This window comes from Mytilus trossulus, chromosome 10, assembly GCF_036588685.1.
Source record: "Mytilus trossulus isolate FHL-02 chromosome 10, PNRI_Mtr1.1.1.hap1, whole genome shotgun sequence".
Taxonomy (NCBI): Eukaryota; Metazoa; Mollusca; class Bivalvia; order Mytilida; family Mytilidae; genus Mytilus; species Mytilus trossulus.
Genome location: NC_086382.1, coordinates 21033111 through 21047850, shown reverse-complemented (window position 1 = coordinate 21047850; position 14740 = coordinate 21033111). Strand labels below are relative to the sequence as shown.

General features: G+C 31.4%; 1 protein-coding gene across 1 annotated transcript in view; it reads right to left on the bottom strand.

Moving 5' to 3' along the window:
* Positions 1-206: 206 nt before the first annotated feature.
* Positions 207-14740, bottom strand: part of LOC134687040 (E3 ubiquitin-protein ligase SHPRH-like) — a 40567-nt gene continuing 26033 nt past the window's right edge. Inside the window, exons 27-31 of the mRNA XM_063546984.1 lie at positions 14298-14564; positions 13976-14068; positions 13428-13514; positions 12256-12434; positions 207-6587 (exon numbers count right to left, since the gene is read on the bottom strand). Coding sequence (XP_063403054.1) covers positions 6074-6587; positions 12256-12434; positions 13428-13514; positions 13976-14068; positions 14298-14564 — 1140 coding nt within the window. The 3' untranslated portion in view covers positions 207-6073. The remainder of the gene's footprint in view (positions 6588-12255; positions 12435-13427; positions 13515-13975; positions 14069-14297; positions 14565-14740) is intronic.

Sequence of the window (14740 nt, the reverse complement as noted above, 5' to 3'; positions counted from 1 at the left end):
AGTACCAGGATTATAATTTTATAATACATGGTGTAAAAATAGCATTTAGAATAACAATGTACAAACTATCACAATGTTAAGTGTAAATGTACTAAATCAATACTATTATTTTAGGTATTTGGAAACATAAAATTAAGGAATACGAGGTATTCATTTTTCCAAAAATATACAGAATATACATAAAAAAAAGCAGAAGCATACGCCCAAGCTCTAACACCTGAAGGTAAATGGATAAAACGCAGAAACTTGTTTCAAGAAAAATAGAATGCAGTGCAATTATTCCTTTTAATCAAGATATCTTGATAGAAGATATACACATCAATTACTTTTAAGAGGGTTTAATAAACACCACCAAGAATGTTAAGATATTACCTCCTCAATCTGCTGAAGAGAAAGGACATCTGGAGGTCTATAGACTCCTACTTGAGAGAGGATGTAAATCATGTTTTTTTTTTATTATTATATTTTCTGCAGAAACATAATCTTGACATAAAAATGCCATAAAGTATAATAGATATTATTTCCCCAGTCTGACCACTAGCTGCTGTGTTAAAAAAAATAGATATTTAATTGAACCTGGAATTTGAACCTATATGCTTAGAGTATCATAAATTAAAATTTTGCAGTAGTTAGGAGAAATATATATAATACATGGTGTAAAAATATCTTTTAGAACAACAATGTGCATACTATCTCAATGTTAAATGTAAATGTACTAAATCAATACTATTATTTAAGGTTTTTGGAAACAAATGACATCTAGGAATAAGACATGTGAAGCTGCTAGCTGGGGATGTCATACCAGAAGGGAGACATCCGACTGATGGAATTTCTCTTGTTGAAGGTCACTGTGGCCTTGATATTCAGACAAAAGATTGGATTTTTATTTATTCAGGTGAGAAAAGGGACAAGTAGAAACATCTGACCACATTTAAAAGAAAAACTCTATTTGTGTGGCCCGTGCCATCAGCAGACATGGTATAGCACTTCATTATTTAAATAACATCATATTGTAGCTATATATTTTAAAACTTCTATTCAGGCACCAAATTCAATATTAAATTGTATTTGTGTGTGAAATTATTTACATTATTATTATACGTATTACAAGGATGTTAAACTTTTTATATTTTGAAATAGAATTTAAATGATAATGCACTAATAATCATTTAAAATATGTTAAAAAAAGTATTACTATAAACGTGGAAAAATTAACAATTTCTGCTTTAATTTAACCATTATTTGAATGAATGGTATAAAAGAAGTCTTAATTTTCCCCAAAAAAATACAGAATATACATAAAAAAAAAGCAGAAGCATATGCCCAAGCTCTAACACCTGAAGGTAAATGGATAAAAGGCAGAAACTGGTTACATGAAAAATAGAATGCAGTGCAATTATTCCTTTTAATCAAGATATCTTGATAGAAGATTTACACATCAATAACTTTTAAGAGGGTGTAATAAACACCACCAAGAATGTTAGATATATCCTCCTCAATCTGCTGAAGAGAAAGGACATCTGGAGGTCTGTCGACTTCTACTTGAGAGAGGATGTAAAATCATGTTGGTTTTGATTATTCCATTTTCTACAGAAATGTAATCTTGATATATGAGGTACATGCCAATTATTTGATAAGAAGATGTATAAAAATGCCATAAAGTATAATAGATATTATATCCCAAGTCTAACCACTAGCTGCTGTGTTTAAAAAAATAAATATTGAATTGAACCTGGAATTTGAACCTATATGCTTAGAGTATCATAAATTAAAATTTTGCAGTAGAGAAATATATATAATACATGATGTAAAAATATCATTTAGAACAACAATGTACATACTATCTCAATGTTAAATGTCAATGTACTAAATCAATACTATTATTTTAGGTTTTTGGAAACAAATGACATCTAAGAATAAGGCAAGTGAAGCTGTTAGCTGGGGATTTCATACCAGAAGGGCAACATCCAACTGATGGAATTTCTCTTATTGAAGGTCGCTGTGGCCTTGATATTGAGACAAAAGATTGGATTTTTATTTATCCAGGTGAGAAAAGGAACAATTGGAAACATCTGACTACATTAAAAAAAAAGCTCTCTGTGTGGACCGCGCCATCAGCAGCCATGCTCAAGCACTGCATGATTTAAATAGCTATATATTTTTAAACTTCTATTCAGGCACCAAATTTAAAATTAAATTGTATTTGTGTGTGAAATTATTTACAGAATAATTATTCTATTTATAAGGATGTTAAACCTTTTATATTTTGAAATAGAATTTAAATGATAATGCACTAATAATCAGTTAAAATATGCCTCTCTATAAAATATGTGAATGTTACACTTGATTTATGTTTTTTATCTTAAATTTTGATTTTTTTTTAATTCTTCACTTTGAGTTGTACATCCTGTTTTGAAAATCTACTGTCTAAAGCAGCATGTCCGTTAATGAACATGATAGATAAGTTTGTTGAAAAATACGCTAAGCAGTAAGGAATGACTAAAGAGGAACTTTAGATGTATGCAGTTACATGTAGTGATACTTATCTGTTATTTCAAGTCAATTACAGGGAAATAACATTTAGACAAAGGAGTTTCATTAAGGGGGACATTCAACCATAGTATAAAGCTCTATATGACAATACAACACCAGTGACGGATATGCTGTTTGGTAATGACATTAAAGAAAAAGTTAATGAGTTAGATGTGAAGCATAGTGTGTGTAAAAAAGTTGAGAAGGACCATAATTATGATAACTTTAAGTCCAAGAACTCTTATTAGTCAACTAATAGAGGTTGAAGTCATGGAAGCTTGGATTTTCTAATTAATTTGAAAATTACAAGAATTTACTCCTGGACAGTGGGTGTAAAACAGATACCACAAATTATGAAAGATCAGTCTGATCCCTAGCTATTGTAATATTTACTTTGTGAAAAATATTCCTAACTAGCTTTGTTTATCTCACTAAGTTTGAAGCCATTTACGGGAATTTAGTTTAAGGCTTTGAGCATGGAAAAAATAATGATTCCTGCTTTAATTTAAGGCATTCAGTGTTTAAAATGATATCTATAATCAATCCTTCTTTTTATTTAATTACAAAAAATATGTCAACAAAAGCAGAAGCATACTCCCAATCTCTAACACCTGAAGAAAAATAAATAGGCAGTACAGATTTTTAACATGATAACTAGGCCTGAAATTTACTCAACTACTCGTGGACAGCGGGTGTAAAACAGATACCACAAATAATGAAAGATCAGTCTGATCCCTAACGCATGCAATATCTACTTTGTAAAGATTATTCATTACTTGCTTAGCTTATCACACTAGGTTTGAAGCCATCTACATTAGTTTTTGACCATGAGCATAGAAAAATTAACAACTCCTGCTTTAATTTAACAAATTATTTGTTCAAATGATATATAATCAAAGACTTCATTTTTTGTTAAATACAGAAAATATGTTTACAAACGAAGAGCATTCGCCCAAGCTCTAACACCTGAAGGTAATTTGGATAGGCAGAAGAGACTTGTAACATGATAACTAGGCCTGCAGTTTACTCAACTACTTCTGGACAGCCAGTGTAAAACAAATACCACAAACAAAGAATGAAAGATCAGTCTGATCACTTACTCATGCAATATTTACTTTGTAAAAAAAACATTCATAACTTGCTAAGCTTATCACACTAATTTTGAAGTCACTTGTTTTAAGGCTAGTGGATATCATCAAAAATAGACTTAACAGTAAATGTAATATTTTACAGACAAATAAAGGAACATTTCTAACATGATGAACAATGTCAGTACCTACATGTATAATTAATTTAACTACTTATTAGTTCAAATGATATATTATCGAGGCTATTTCTTTTTCTTATTACAGAAAATAGGTCAACAAAAGCAGAAGTATACACCTGAAGATAAATGGATAGGCTGCAGAGACTTGTTACATAAAAATTAGACCTGCAGTTAATCATGCAAATTATGCATTGTTTTTGAGATTCCGGTCTTAAAAAAATGGCTGAAGGTAAACCCAGCAAACTGAAAAGGCTTAAGGAGACAATCTTTACAGTGGCAGAAGATGACTTTTAAATTGAACAACTAGTTGAATAACATTCAAACATTTTTCAAACATTTTAAATGGGAAATAGACTAACACTGTGGCACATAAGTTTAGAAAAATAATATGGGATGAAATTACAATCAGAGTAAACTCCCTAGGAATTGTTTTTTGTACTGTTAAAGTATGTAACAAAATGGAGAAACACAACAGGAGTGGCCAAGGCATTGTTAACCAATCATATCTATTCCTTAATAAAGGATGTCAGAAAGAGGCTAAGATATTACCTCCTCATTCTGATAACATGCTTTCTGATCACTGATGTTATTTTTATATTTAGAGATACACAATGTGTATATTTATTCTAGAATATTGTTTGTTATTGAATATTGTTCAATTTATCACTTTTTTTGCTTTAAGGTCAACTATATCATTTGAAGGATACAAATATAGAGAATTTATCAATTGCTAATGAGAAAGGACAACTGCATAGTCCAATTATTCCTTTTAGTTTAGAAATCTTTAAATTTTAAGTACAAGAGCCACTTTTTAGTCTATACCCACCACTTAGTTCATTTTAATCATGAATAATCATTATTTTTAAATCTTAAATGTTGGACATGGAATGACTTAAATAGTGTATCATCAGCAAACAGTTAAGTAGCCAGTGAAACTAGACTTTTTTTTAAATTCATTTATATACAGAAGGGAACTAAAAGGGATAAAAAAAGACTTAAAATTAGTTGGAAAAAAATGGGACAATAAAAAATCTCATATAATTACAATGTAATTTTTTTTTAAAGATAATTCTAAAACTCAAAAATAAAATTTCCATTTCTTAAAAATGATTTCATTTTATGAATGGATATTGTTTTCTTTGAAAAAGATAATTTTAAAAATATGAAAAAATATTACTGTTTGCATTTGTTCCTAATGATTTTTTAAATATAGGTCAATTATGTCACACTTAGGTAAATGAGTTTTTAAAATCTACAGAATAAGTAACAGCTGAATTCTTTCTTTTCAAGAAAATTAAATATAATGTTCAGTTAATTGATGTATAGCTGAAAGTTTGGGTGAAAATCCTGACTGATACTAACAAAAATAGTATATTTTCCTACATAGCATATTTCAGATATATATCAGGATATTAAACCATCCACATAGAAAAGCTTTAACCAAAGGATGTTCAATGGTCCTGAAAAAATGGTCAATGTCAATTTTTAAATATGCCATTTTGAGCTAAAAAAAAAAAATGATTTTTTGCCAGTTAAAAAATTAATGCCACTAGTTGATAATTCTACATTTGCTACTATTACAGGAATATAAACTTATAGCTTTACATGTACAGTAATATTTTTGCCATTTATCAACCATATTAATTAACATTGAATTTTTACAGAAATTCTTAGTTAACCTTTTGTACATTAAGTTTACTTATGCCACTTAACATGCTTAAAATAAAGTAATTTTACAACAGCAATTTCTACAATTAAAAAAGATCTGATTCATTTATATTCAGAAGAAGCAATTATTTTCATAGGACATTGAAGTGAGAAATTCTTAAAATTTTAAGACAGTTTGAAATAAATAAATAATGATACTATGAAAAATTTAGGAATTGCAATTTTTTTTTTAAACCATAAAAATTGTTACTAATGAAAATAAATGAATCCACAATACTATCTCCCTACATGATCATCTACCACATTGTTTTCTATGTAGCTCTAGCTTTACTACATTCATATAGTTTCCATAGCATCGTATGTAACTGTTTCACAGATTTCTGAATGATATTTCATTTAATCCATGCTTTTATGCACAATTTAACCCATGTATATGAATTGATTCCGGTATTTCTGGTTAGAATTAGGTTAAAAGCATCAATTGCTAGTTCTTCAGTAATTGCACTTTCAACATGCAAAATGTCTTCAGTTTGTAAATTGTCGTGAGACAAAGATTCAACTGATTAAATGCAAGAAAAATGTTTCCACTGAAATTTTACTGACATTTCAGGGTTGTGCATTTGTAACTGAATTGTCAACTGATTCTAGATTAACACTGTTTTCAGATGACATATTCACATCAAAGTTGTCCATTTGTTGTTCTGACCGTAACAGATTATTTTCTGTAAGTTCACCTGTTTCAATAGTTTCCAATGGTATTTGCAAACTTTGATCTATACCAACTTCCTGTTCTGTAACAACGTTTTCTATTGGGACATTTTCCCCAAGATTTTGAACTGGTTCATCTTCATGTACTGGTACTTCTTCCAAAAGATTTTGAACTGGTTCTTCTCCCTGTCCTGTTGCATCTTCTGCAAGATTTTGAACTGGTTCCTCTGGTTCCTGATCTGCTTGATCCTGATCTCTTTGTTCTTCAGACAAAAGTGAGGTAAGGTCTCCTATTGTGAGGGAATTTTCCTCTGTATCATGACTAGTAGCTTTGATCTCTATAGACTTTAACATGCTGTACATCTTTTGTTCAATAGTAGCTCTTACTAGAAATCTATGGACTTCCGTTGGCCTAAAAAAATATGATATGAACAATGAAGTTTATAATTGAAGTAATTTCTACAGTGAACATAAGAACTGTTTGTTCTTATTTCAGAGAGGTCAAACTGTAGCAGTTGTATATATATATTCTTATACAGAGTAAATAAACCTGTACATCTATAGGTAGTTTTTTTCATAACAATTCTTCTTTTGAGATGATTTATTGGGATGTTAAATCAGTTTTATTGTGAATTTTGAGTTGCAGTCTAAATGATGTATATCCTTCATCATGTTAGCACTGTTAATACAACAAAAATATACTAGTTGTTTGATATTTTTATGTTTTGTTTTTTTAATATAAAGTCACCAAAGTAATTTTATAAGTGAAATTTGAAAGGCTTTAGCAAAAATATACAAATGTTCATGCACTTCTGTGCTAAATTACCATAGGCCATAATAGGCGAGTGATATGAGAGCCAAATTTACATTTTTAATGCACCTACCTAACACACGGCTAAATTATATATCACTGGAAAGCTAAGAATGTGTACTTTCTAAATATCCCGGTCGTCAAAAGAAATTATGGTGCACTTTTTTTTAAATCGAGGTCAAAGGTCATGGGTGCAATTTCAATTCACAGATACTTCCAATAGAAAAATCAAGTTAAAACAAATGCAAAAACGAAACAATTTTACAGGAATACTGTATTACTGTTGGGAAAATATATTTCTATCATAGTATTAATTAATTTTGGTTGATGTTAACGATAACGCATGTTACGTAACGTTTTCTCTCGGAGTCTTTGAAAATCAACCATTAAGTCACACAAAAGGTATGTGTAGTAGCCCTTGCATTATCTAAATATTATAATACCTCCATATCATTTGATTGCACGTATTTACAAACATATATCTGCAAATTTGATATAAATAATCCGAAACAATATATTTGAAGCAAGGGGGAAATATAACATATGACGTGTTTTTAATTGTTAAGAAAAGTCCCATGATGAGCTGTACATTAAAATTGAGGAAGCCTATGGTCTCCTGTTAGTTTGAAAGCCTGCCAACCGCTTCAAGATCAGACAACAATAGGGCAGATTTTTTTATATTATTTTAGTGCAATATGTTGAGTCTGGATCATACCGCAATTTCATTTACATCACTAAATCAGATATGATAAGAGTACCAACTAACATTACTGAAATGAGTAAAGTGCTACTAGTATATTTATATCAACAAAATTGTGACCATTTTGATATAAAACATCATAAGGAAAAAATGATCACTCATTGTGGTCAATCTGTGTTTGATTTTACTTTAGTCGGCCGCCGTGTATCTTGAGATATCTAATTAATTAAACAACACTTGACAAAGTAGTTTGTACTTTTTTAAATTACGCTAGTGATGACGTTCGGCTACTTTGGCACCGCTTCAAACGGAGGACAAGGTTATCCCAATATTTATTTGGCTTTCTTATGTTAAAATCCCGTTAGCTTATAACCTAAATGATCGAAACGTCGGACCAATGGGATGTTGGACCATTTAGGTGTCGGAATATTGCGATATCGGAATAATTTAGCTTCATGTTAACTTGTAATCTCATCATTCTTATCGGTCAATATATCCATACAAAGACAAATTCCTTGGCATGGGCATATAACAGTACAGCAGAGGTTTTGCTCAAAGCGGACACAAGATCTACTATATACGATTGAATTAAAAATTGGGAATGGACATGAGGGATTTGTCAAAGAGACACCAACCCGTTCAAAAAGCAGGCAACCACCAATGGGTCATCAATGCAGCAAGAAACTCCCAAACCCAGTGGCGTTCTTCAGCTGGCCCCAAAAATGTACTAGTTTGAAATGATAATGGAGGTCATGCTACGCTTCGAAATATACTAAAAAAATTCCAATAAAAAAATCATACAAAACAAAGAAAGGCCAGAGGCTCCTGATTTGGGACAGGCTCAAAATTGCGGCGGGGTTAACATGTTTTTGGAAATCTCAACCCTCCCCCTATACCTATACCAATGCGTGAACAGATCAAATCTTGTGGAAAGTTGGATGACATCATACCGGACCGATGTTGCCTTTTAGCCAACCAAAGTCATACGGAGAACTTTTATTGTTTCTGTAGTTAGGTCGACATTGTCTTGGATAAAAACCCCATGGGTGACTGGGGAATAGAAATATGGTCACTTGGTCTTCTCCCGACCGGCAGTAAAACGCTTGCCGAAGTGGGGTGTCCGTTTAGCTGTGCGTGATGTATTAAGTTCGCAGTCACGTCCGGTCAGAATGGGGACGTTAAATCCGATGTCTCGTGTAAAGAAAGTGCCACACTCTTTGCACGTTAAGAACCCTTACAACAACTCTTTGAGGGCTCGTAGGTGGCCTGTTGTAAAGCAAAATTTCTGTCCCTATCCAATGTGCCCTCATTTTCCGGTGGCAGTCGAAATGTCTCCGGCTATGGTCCCTTTTGGCCTCTGTTGTGAAAAGACCTGTCTATTGTATTTGTTGTGAACTTGTTCTCGTCCTGAATATGCATGAAATATTTGCCACTGGACGTTAAGCAACTAACAATCAATCAATTAATCTTGGATAAAATGTTGACCCCCAGAAGAAAAATACTGCCAGGTAGAATGTATGCCCCATTTTAAATTTTCTAATCTCCTGAGCAGTCAAACTTGTTAATAGTATCTCAAAGGTGTGTACATAAATACGGTGCATTTGTAATAATAAACCTAAATGAAAAAGAGTAAAAAAAGATATTTATAGATAATATACATTCTACTGAAGCCATACATCTAAGAACTTTGTCAATAGGAATATCGTACGCTTTATTAACTGCCGCAGATGCGCCATCATCCAAAAGACAATACAGAAATGTTTTTAAAGCAGGTGGCATAATTTCAATTGAATAATCCAGTGAAATGTTTTTAGATAATGGATATTCATCTTTGGATTACAACTTTACCCTATATCTGCTTCCGTAAAATACTAGTAGCTGTATAAAGTGCTTGCAACCAGTTTCGCAGTCACTGCTCAGATCTTTAAATTTGGCAGACTGTATATCACAGTCATTTTAAACGAGTTATTTTCTGTCATTACGGCATCAGACAAAATTATAGAGCTACTGAATATACAATATTGGATGTGCCTTGGCCTTGTTGATGCTGTATACATGCAACTATAAATTGACCATATATTTTTAGTTTTTGTTGAAGCTGATAATATGTTGTGTAGTTTTCTTGGCGGCGATACTCGGGCAGAAATTAAGCCCTGTTAACTGATCAAGTAATTAAAGTTGTTAACCAGAATACTTTCTTGTGTACAGGCACGTCATCTTTAATCGTCGAAATGTTAGTAAAAGCTGTTTTATGTTCAGAATTGAATAGCACTTTACTTTCAAATTTTGTATCAAATATTTAGCGATGCAAGCTCGATGGTATAAAGATTTAATAGTAAAATTGTTATAAGTTATTTTGTAAATCAGATCATGGTAGGAGATATATATGTAGTAACACTCAATACAGCTTGAGTTTGCTCCTCAGGGAATATCTTATGAAGTTGTGTAACTTGCTTATAGGCTTTATACATTTGCAAAATATACAAACAGACAAATCAGATCTGAATGAGTTGTAGATCTACTGCCCTCGTTGATATATAAGAAGAGACTGGTCGGTAGAATTGGTACATGTAGTACAAAATCTTTGTACAGACAAAAAATATTTATAACAACTCTTATGATATTTTGTATTTTCAAATGGGATGTTTTCATTTTTTTCATATTCATCGACCAGTCTTCTGTAAACTTCATCTTTTCGTTTTTTCCACTGCGGCAATACAACTGTATCTTCACTTAAGTGTTTAACTACATAGTTTCTATGTAGTAAATGCATGCAGACTATGCATATCTTTGTCAATCAATGGATAGTTTTTGATTTTTAGCATAGGAATGGTTTCCTTGTGAACTGGACTGTGAAAATTTGACACGACTCGGAAGATTTTCTACAATTTTCCGATACGATTCCTTATTTAGAAAGGGGTGAATTCTACAGAACTCAAAAACTATGTTTTACTTTGATTTGATCTTAATTTCGGACGATTTTATATATATTTAAGCTACACTGAAGTTAAAGATAGAAATAGAACCGTTTAAATATGATTTATCGTACTCTAATAGACCTATTAAGTACACGGAAATCGACTAATATATTCAGTAATAAAACGATAACGAAATAGATAAGGGATTCCGGAAACTATAGTGATTTTACCCAACATCATAAAATTACAGAAATTCGTGATTTTAAGAAATGTTGAGATATAGTCTTGATCTTGAATGAAAAAACGATAACTGATGAGTAATTCGGTGTGTTCTAAAACGGATAGAATGCAAAATCATTTGATAAAAATTTAATTGTAGATCCGAAAAGGTCAGGATTATGAAAATTTTCGTACAAAATGTCAAATATTTAGAAGGAATGCAAAAGCATGCGGACTTACAGTTGTATATATTGTTTTTCATTATTTTAAGAATCTAATTCACTTAATTATTCTGTCTAAAAGAAAACTTACAACTAATTTCCTTTGCTTGAAAAACATGTCGTAATTTTATAATTTTCAATTAATTTCTGAAATAAACGTCAATTTTACAAAAACTGCACCGTACGATTTTGTGACGACCGGGCAAAAATCAAAGTTAAATCATTATTCTTTCATTTAAAAAAGAAATTAGCCGTGTGTTAGGTGGGTGCATTAAAGTCCTTAACTAGACGTCTTTTTCAAATATTACACTCGCCTATAAGAGTTCCTGTGCAGGATTAAGTTCTTTGATAAACTTACTTAGTTTGCCCAATCCTATGAACACGACTAATGGCCATAAGAGTTCCTGTGCAGGATTAAGTTCTTTGATAAACTTACTTAGTTTGACCAATCCTATGAACACGACCAATGGCCATAAGAGTTCCTGTGCAGGATTAAGTTCTTTGGTAAACTTACTTAGTTTGCCCAATCCTATGAACACGACCAATGGCCTGAAGTTCCTGTGCAGGATTAAGTTCTTTGATAAACTTTCTTAGTTGGCCCAATCCTATGAACACGACCAATGGCCTGAAGTTCCTGTGCAGGATTAAGTTCTTTGATAAACTTACTTATTTTGCCCAATCCTATGAACACGACTAATGGCCTGAAGTTCCTGTGCAGGATTAAGTTCTTTGATAAACTTACTTATTTTGCCCAATCCTATGAACACGACCAATGGCCTGAAGTTCCTGTGCAGGATTAAGTTCTTTGATAAACTTACTTAGTTTGCCCAATCCTATGAACACGACTAATGGCCTGAAGTTCCTGTGCAGGATTAAGTTCTTTGATAAACTTACTTATTTTGCCCAATCCTATGAACACGACCAATGGCCTGAAGTTCCTGTGCAGGATTAAGTTCTTTGATAAACTAACTTAGTTGGCCCAATCCTATGAACACGACCAATGGCCTGAAGTTCCTGTGCAGGATTAAGTTCTTTGATAAACTTACTCAGTTTGCCCAATCTGAAGTTCCTGTGCAGGATTAAGTTCTTTGATAAACTTACTTAGTTTGCACAATCTGAAGTTCCTGTGCAGGATTAAGTTCTTTGATAAACTTACTTAGTTTGCCCAATCAGAAGTTCCTGTGCAGGATTAAGTTCTTTGAAAAACTTACTTAGTTTGCCCAATCCTATGAACACGACCAATGGCCTGAAGTTCCTGTGCAGGATTAAGAATAGGTTCCACTAAGATTACATATGTAGCCTCTATCAGATTCAAACCATTAGATCCTGACTGTATAGGTAGCAGTAAGGCTGTAATGTTTTTGTCTTCTTTAAATGATGCCAAATTTTGCTGCAGGAATAAATTTTACAACTGATGAAATACATACACTTACTTACAAATGTATCAACAACTGGTCCTAAATTATATTATAATTATAAATAAACTCATAGTAAGTTTTTTCTCATGAGTATAGTTATATAGTTTCTCATGAGTATAGTTTATATAGTTTCTCATGAGTATAGTTTATATAGTTTCTCATGAGTATAGTTTATAGTTTCTCATGAGTATAGTTTATATAGTTTCTCATGAGTATAGTTTATATAGTTTCTCATAAGTATAGTTTATATAGTTTCTCATGAGTATAGTTTATATAGATTTTGCAATAACAAGACAGTGATATTTGAACATTTGATAGTTTCATTTATACCGTATATTAAAAAATGATTGTAAATAATGTGAATTGGTAAGTATTCCAATAATAGGAACTTGTAAGTTGATATCTTTTACATAAATCTATCTGTTTGCAGATTTGTTTGAAATCGCAATAATTATTCAAATTTTTTTCTATTCTTTAGTAATCCCTAACATAAATGCATGCAATAATTTCTAAATTTACAGTACTTTGCAGTTTTGGTTCATTTGTTATTTTGTATTTTTTCAGACCTACAGTAATGTCAGTAATATTGACCAACTTATAGTTTAATAATAAAATCTCCTATTAGCCCTCCACATTATAATCAAGATTACCAAACCATTTGATGACTAATCTATTGAACAATACTGTAAATTCTGTTTAAATAATCAGAGTTATATCTGTTTGCATGGTAGTAGGGTGTAATTTCAATAAACTTTTTTTAATTATTGATTGATTACCTTGTCACATTATTAATACTTCACATTGATTTCTGAATATACAGCAACTCAGTCTTGATGATAATCACATTACCATGTTTGTCTTTTTCTTTTTAGGCCATAGCATTTGACTATAAATGAGTTTGAATGTCCCACTGGTATCTTTCCTCTCTCTTTTAGAAGAACCTTAAGATTAATATCAATAAATACCTGGAATTTAGCTCCATGATACAACATTCTGTGTTCGAAATTATTTTCTGTAAGAGCTGTAGATAAAACATTCAGTACATCTGTCCACTGCAAAAAATATTATGACTTTGCTATCATGATAAATAAAATATTTTTAAGAGCTGATTTGACCAATGTAATCATTACTCCTGTTTAAAATTATAACTCCATTTAGAAGACACCTATGCTTAATATCTGTAATTATGACAGGAAATTTCACTGGTAATAAATACAAGATAAGTTACTAGGTTAACACCATATACTTATCGAAAAATTTGTCTTTTTTTTGTCCATTTAGTTGTTTTCTAGTTTCATGTAATCTTTCATTTCTTTTATTGATTTGAAAAACTTTTCTAATGAAAAACATGCAATAGAATGGAATATGCTGCTAACATTATGAACATTTCAATACAAGAACCATAAATCGACTTATTTTCCCATTATCTCTAACTAAAAGTTTCAAAATTAAATCACTCCTGAAAGTTAATTGGTTTATAGTACTTTCTTTGTGTTGAAAGCAAGATACTTACTGTTGAAAAGACGAGGATTTTTGCTTCAGGGTCTTTGTGGTGAATCTTTATCATCTGCTTCACAATTCCTTGAACTTTGGTGGAATGACTGCCCTGAAATTTCAAATAAACATAAACTGGTCAGATAAATGTAAATTATACAGAATTAACTTTGAAATCTATATCACAATAAATTGAACAATCATAAAATACCATATCATATAATGATTAAGAATTTAACACAATTTTGACTTCTGTACCCCTGTTTTGAACACTTTGACCTGTTATGTCAGTTTGTTTTTTCAATGAGTCCAATATACACAAATATATGAAAGTAAAATACCTTAATATTAAAATTCTGGACATCATCTGAGTCTTCAGTCTTTTTGGTACTAACATATGACACATCACTTCTGTAAGTCTTTTCTCGGCAGACTGCACATTTAACAACACGATTTCTCCCGCCAAAACTGTACTGTTCTAACAATATCCTCATACAGTCCAAACAGTAACAATGCCCACAATGCATCACACTCCATTCTACCCCTAATTCTCTTTGACATATGGGGCATGGTTCAGGATTGTGTCCATCTTCATTGTCACCCTGTGTCTAGATAAAAGAGAGAAAAACTTAATTTTAAGTGGATAAAAAATATTAAAATTAGGGATTTAATGACAAAAAGTAGACACTAAATGACTTCTGATAAGTTGTGGTCACTTATGAAACTTGAATTCATCTTCTACCATTTTGCTGAAGACTTTGCTAAATGTTATTGATTGATTGAT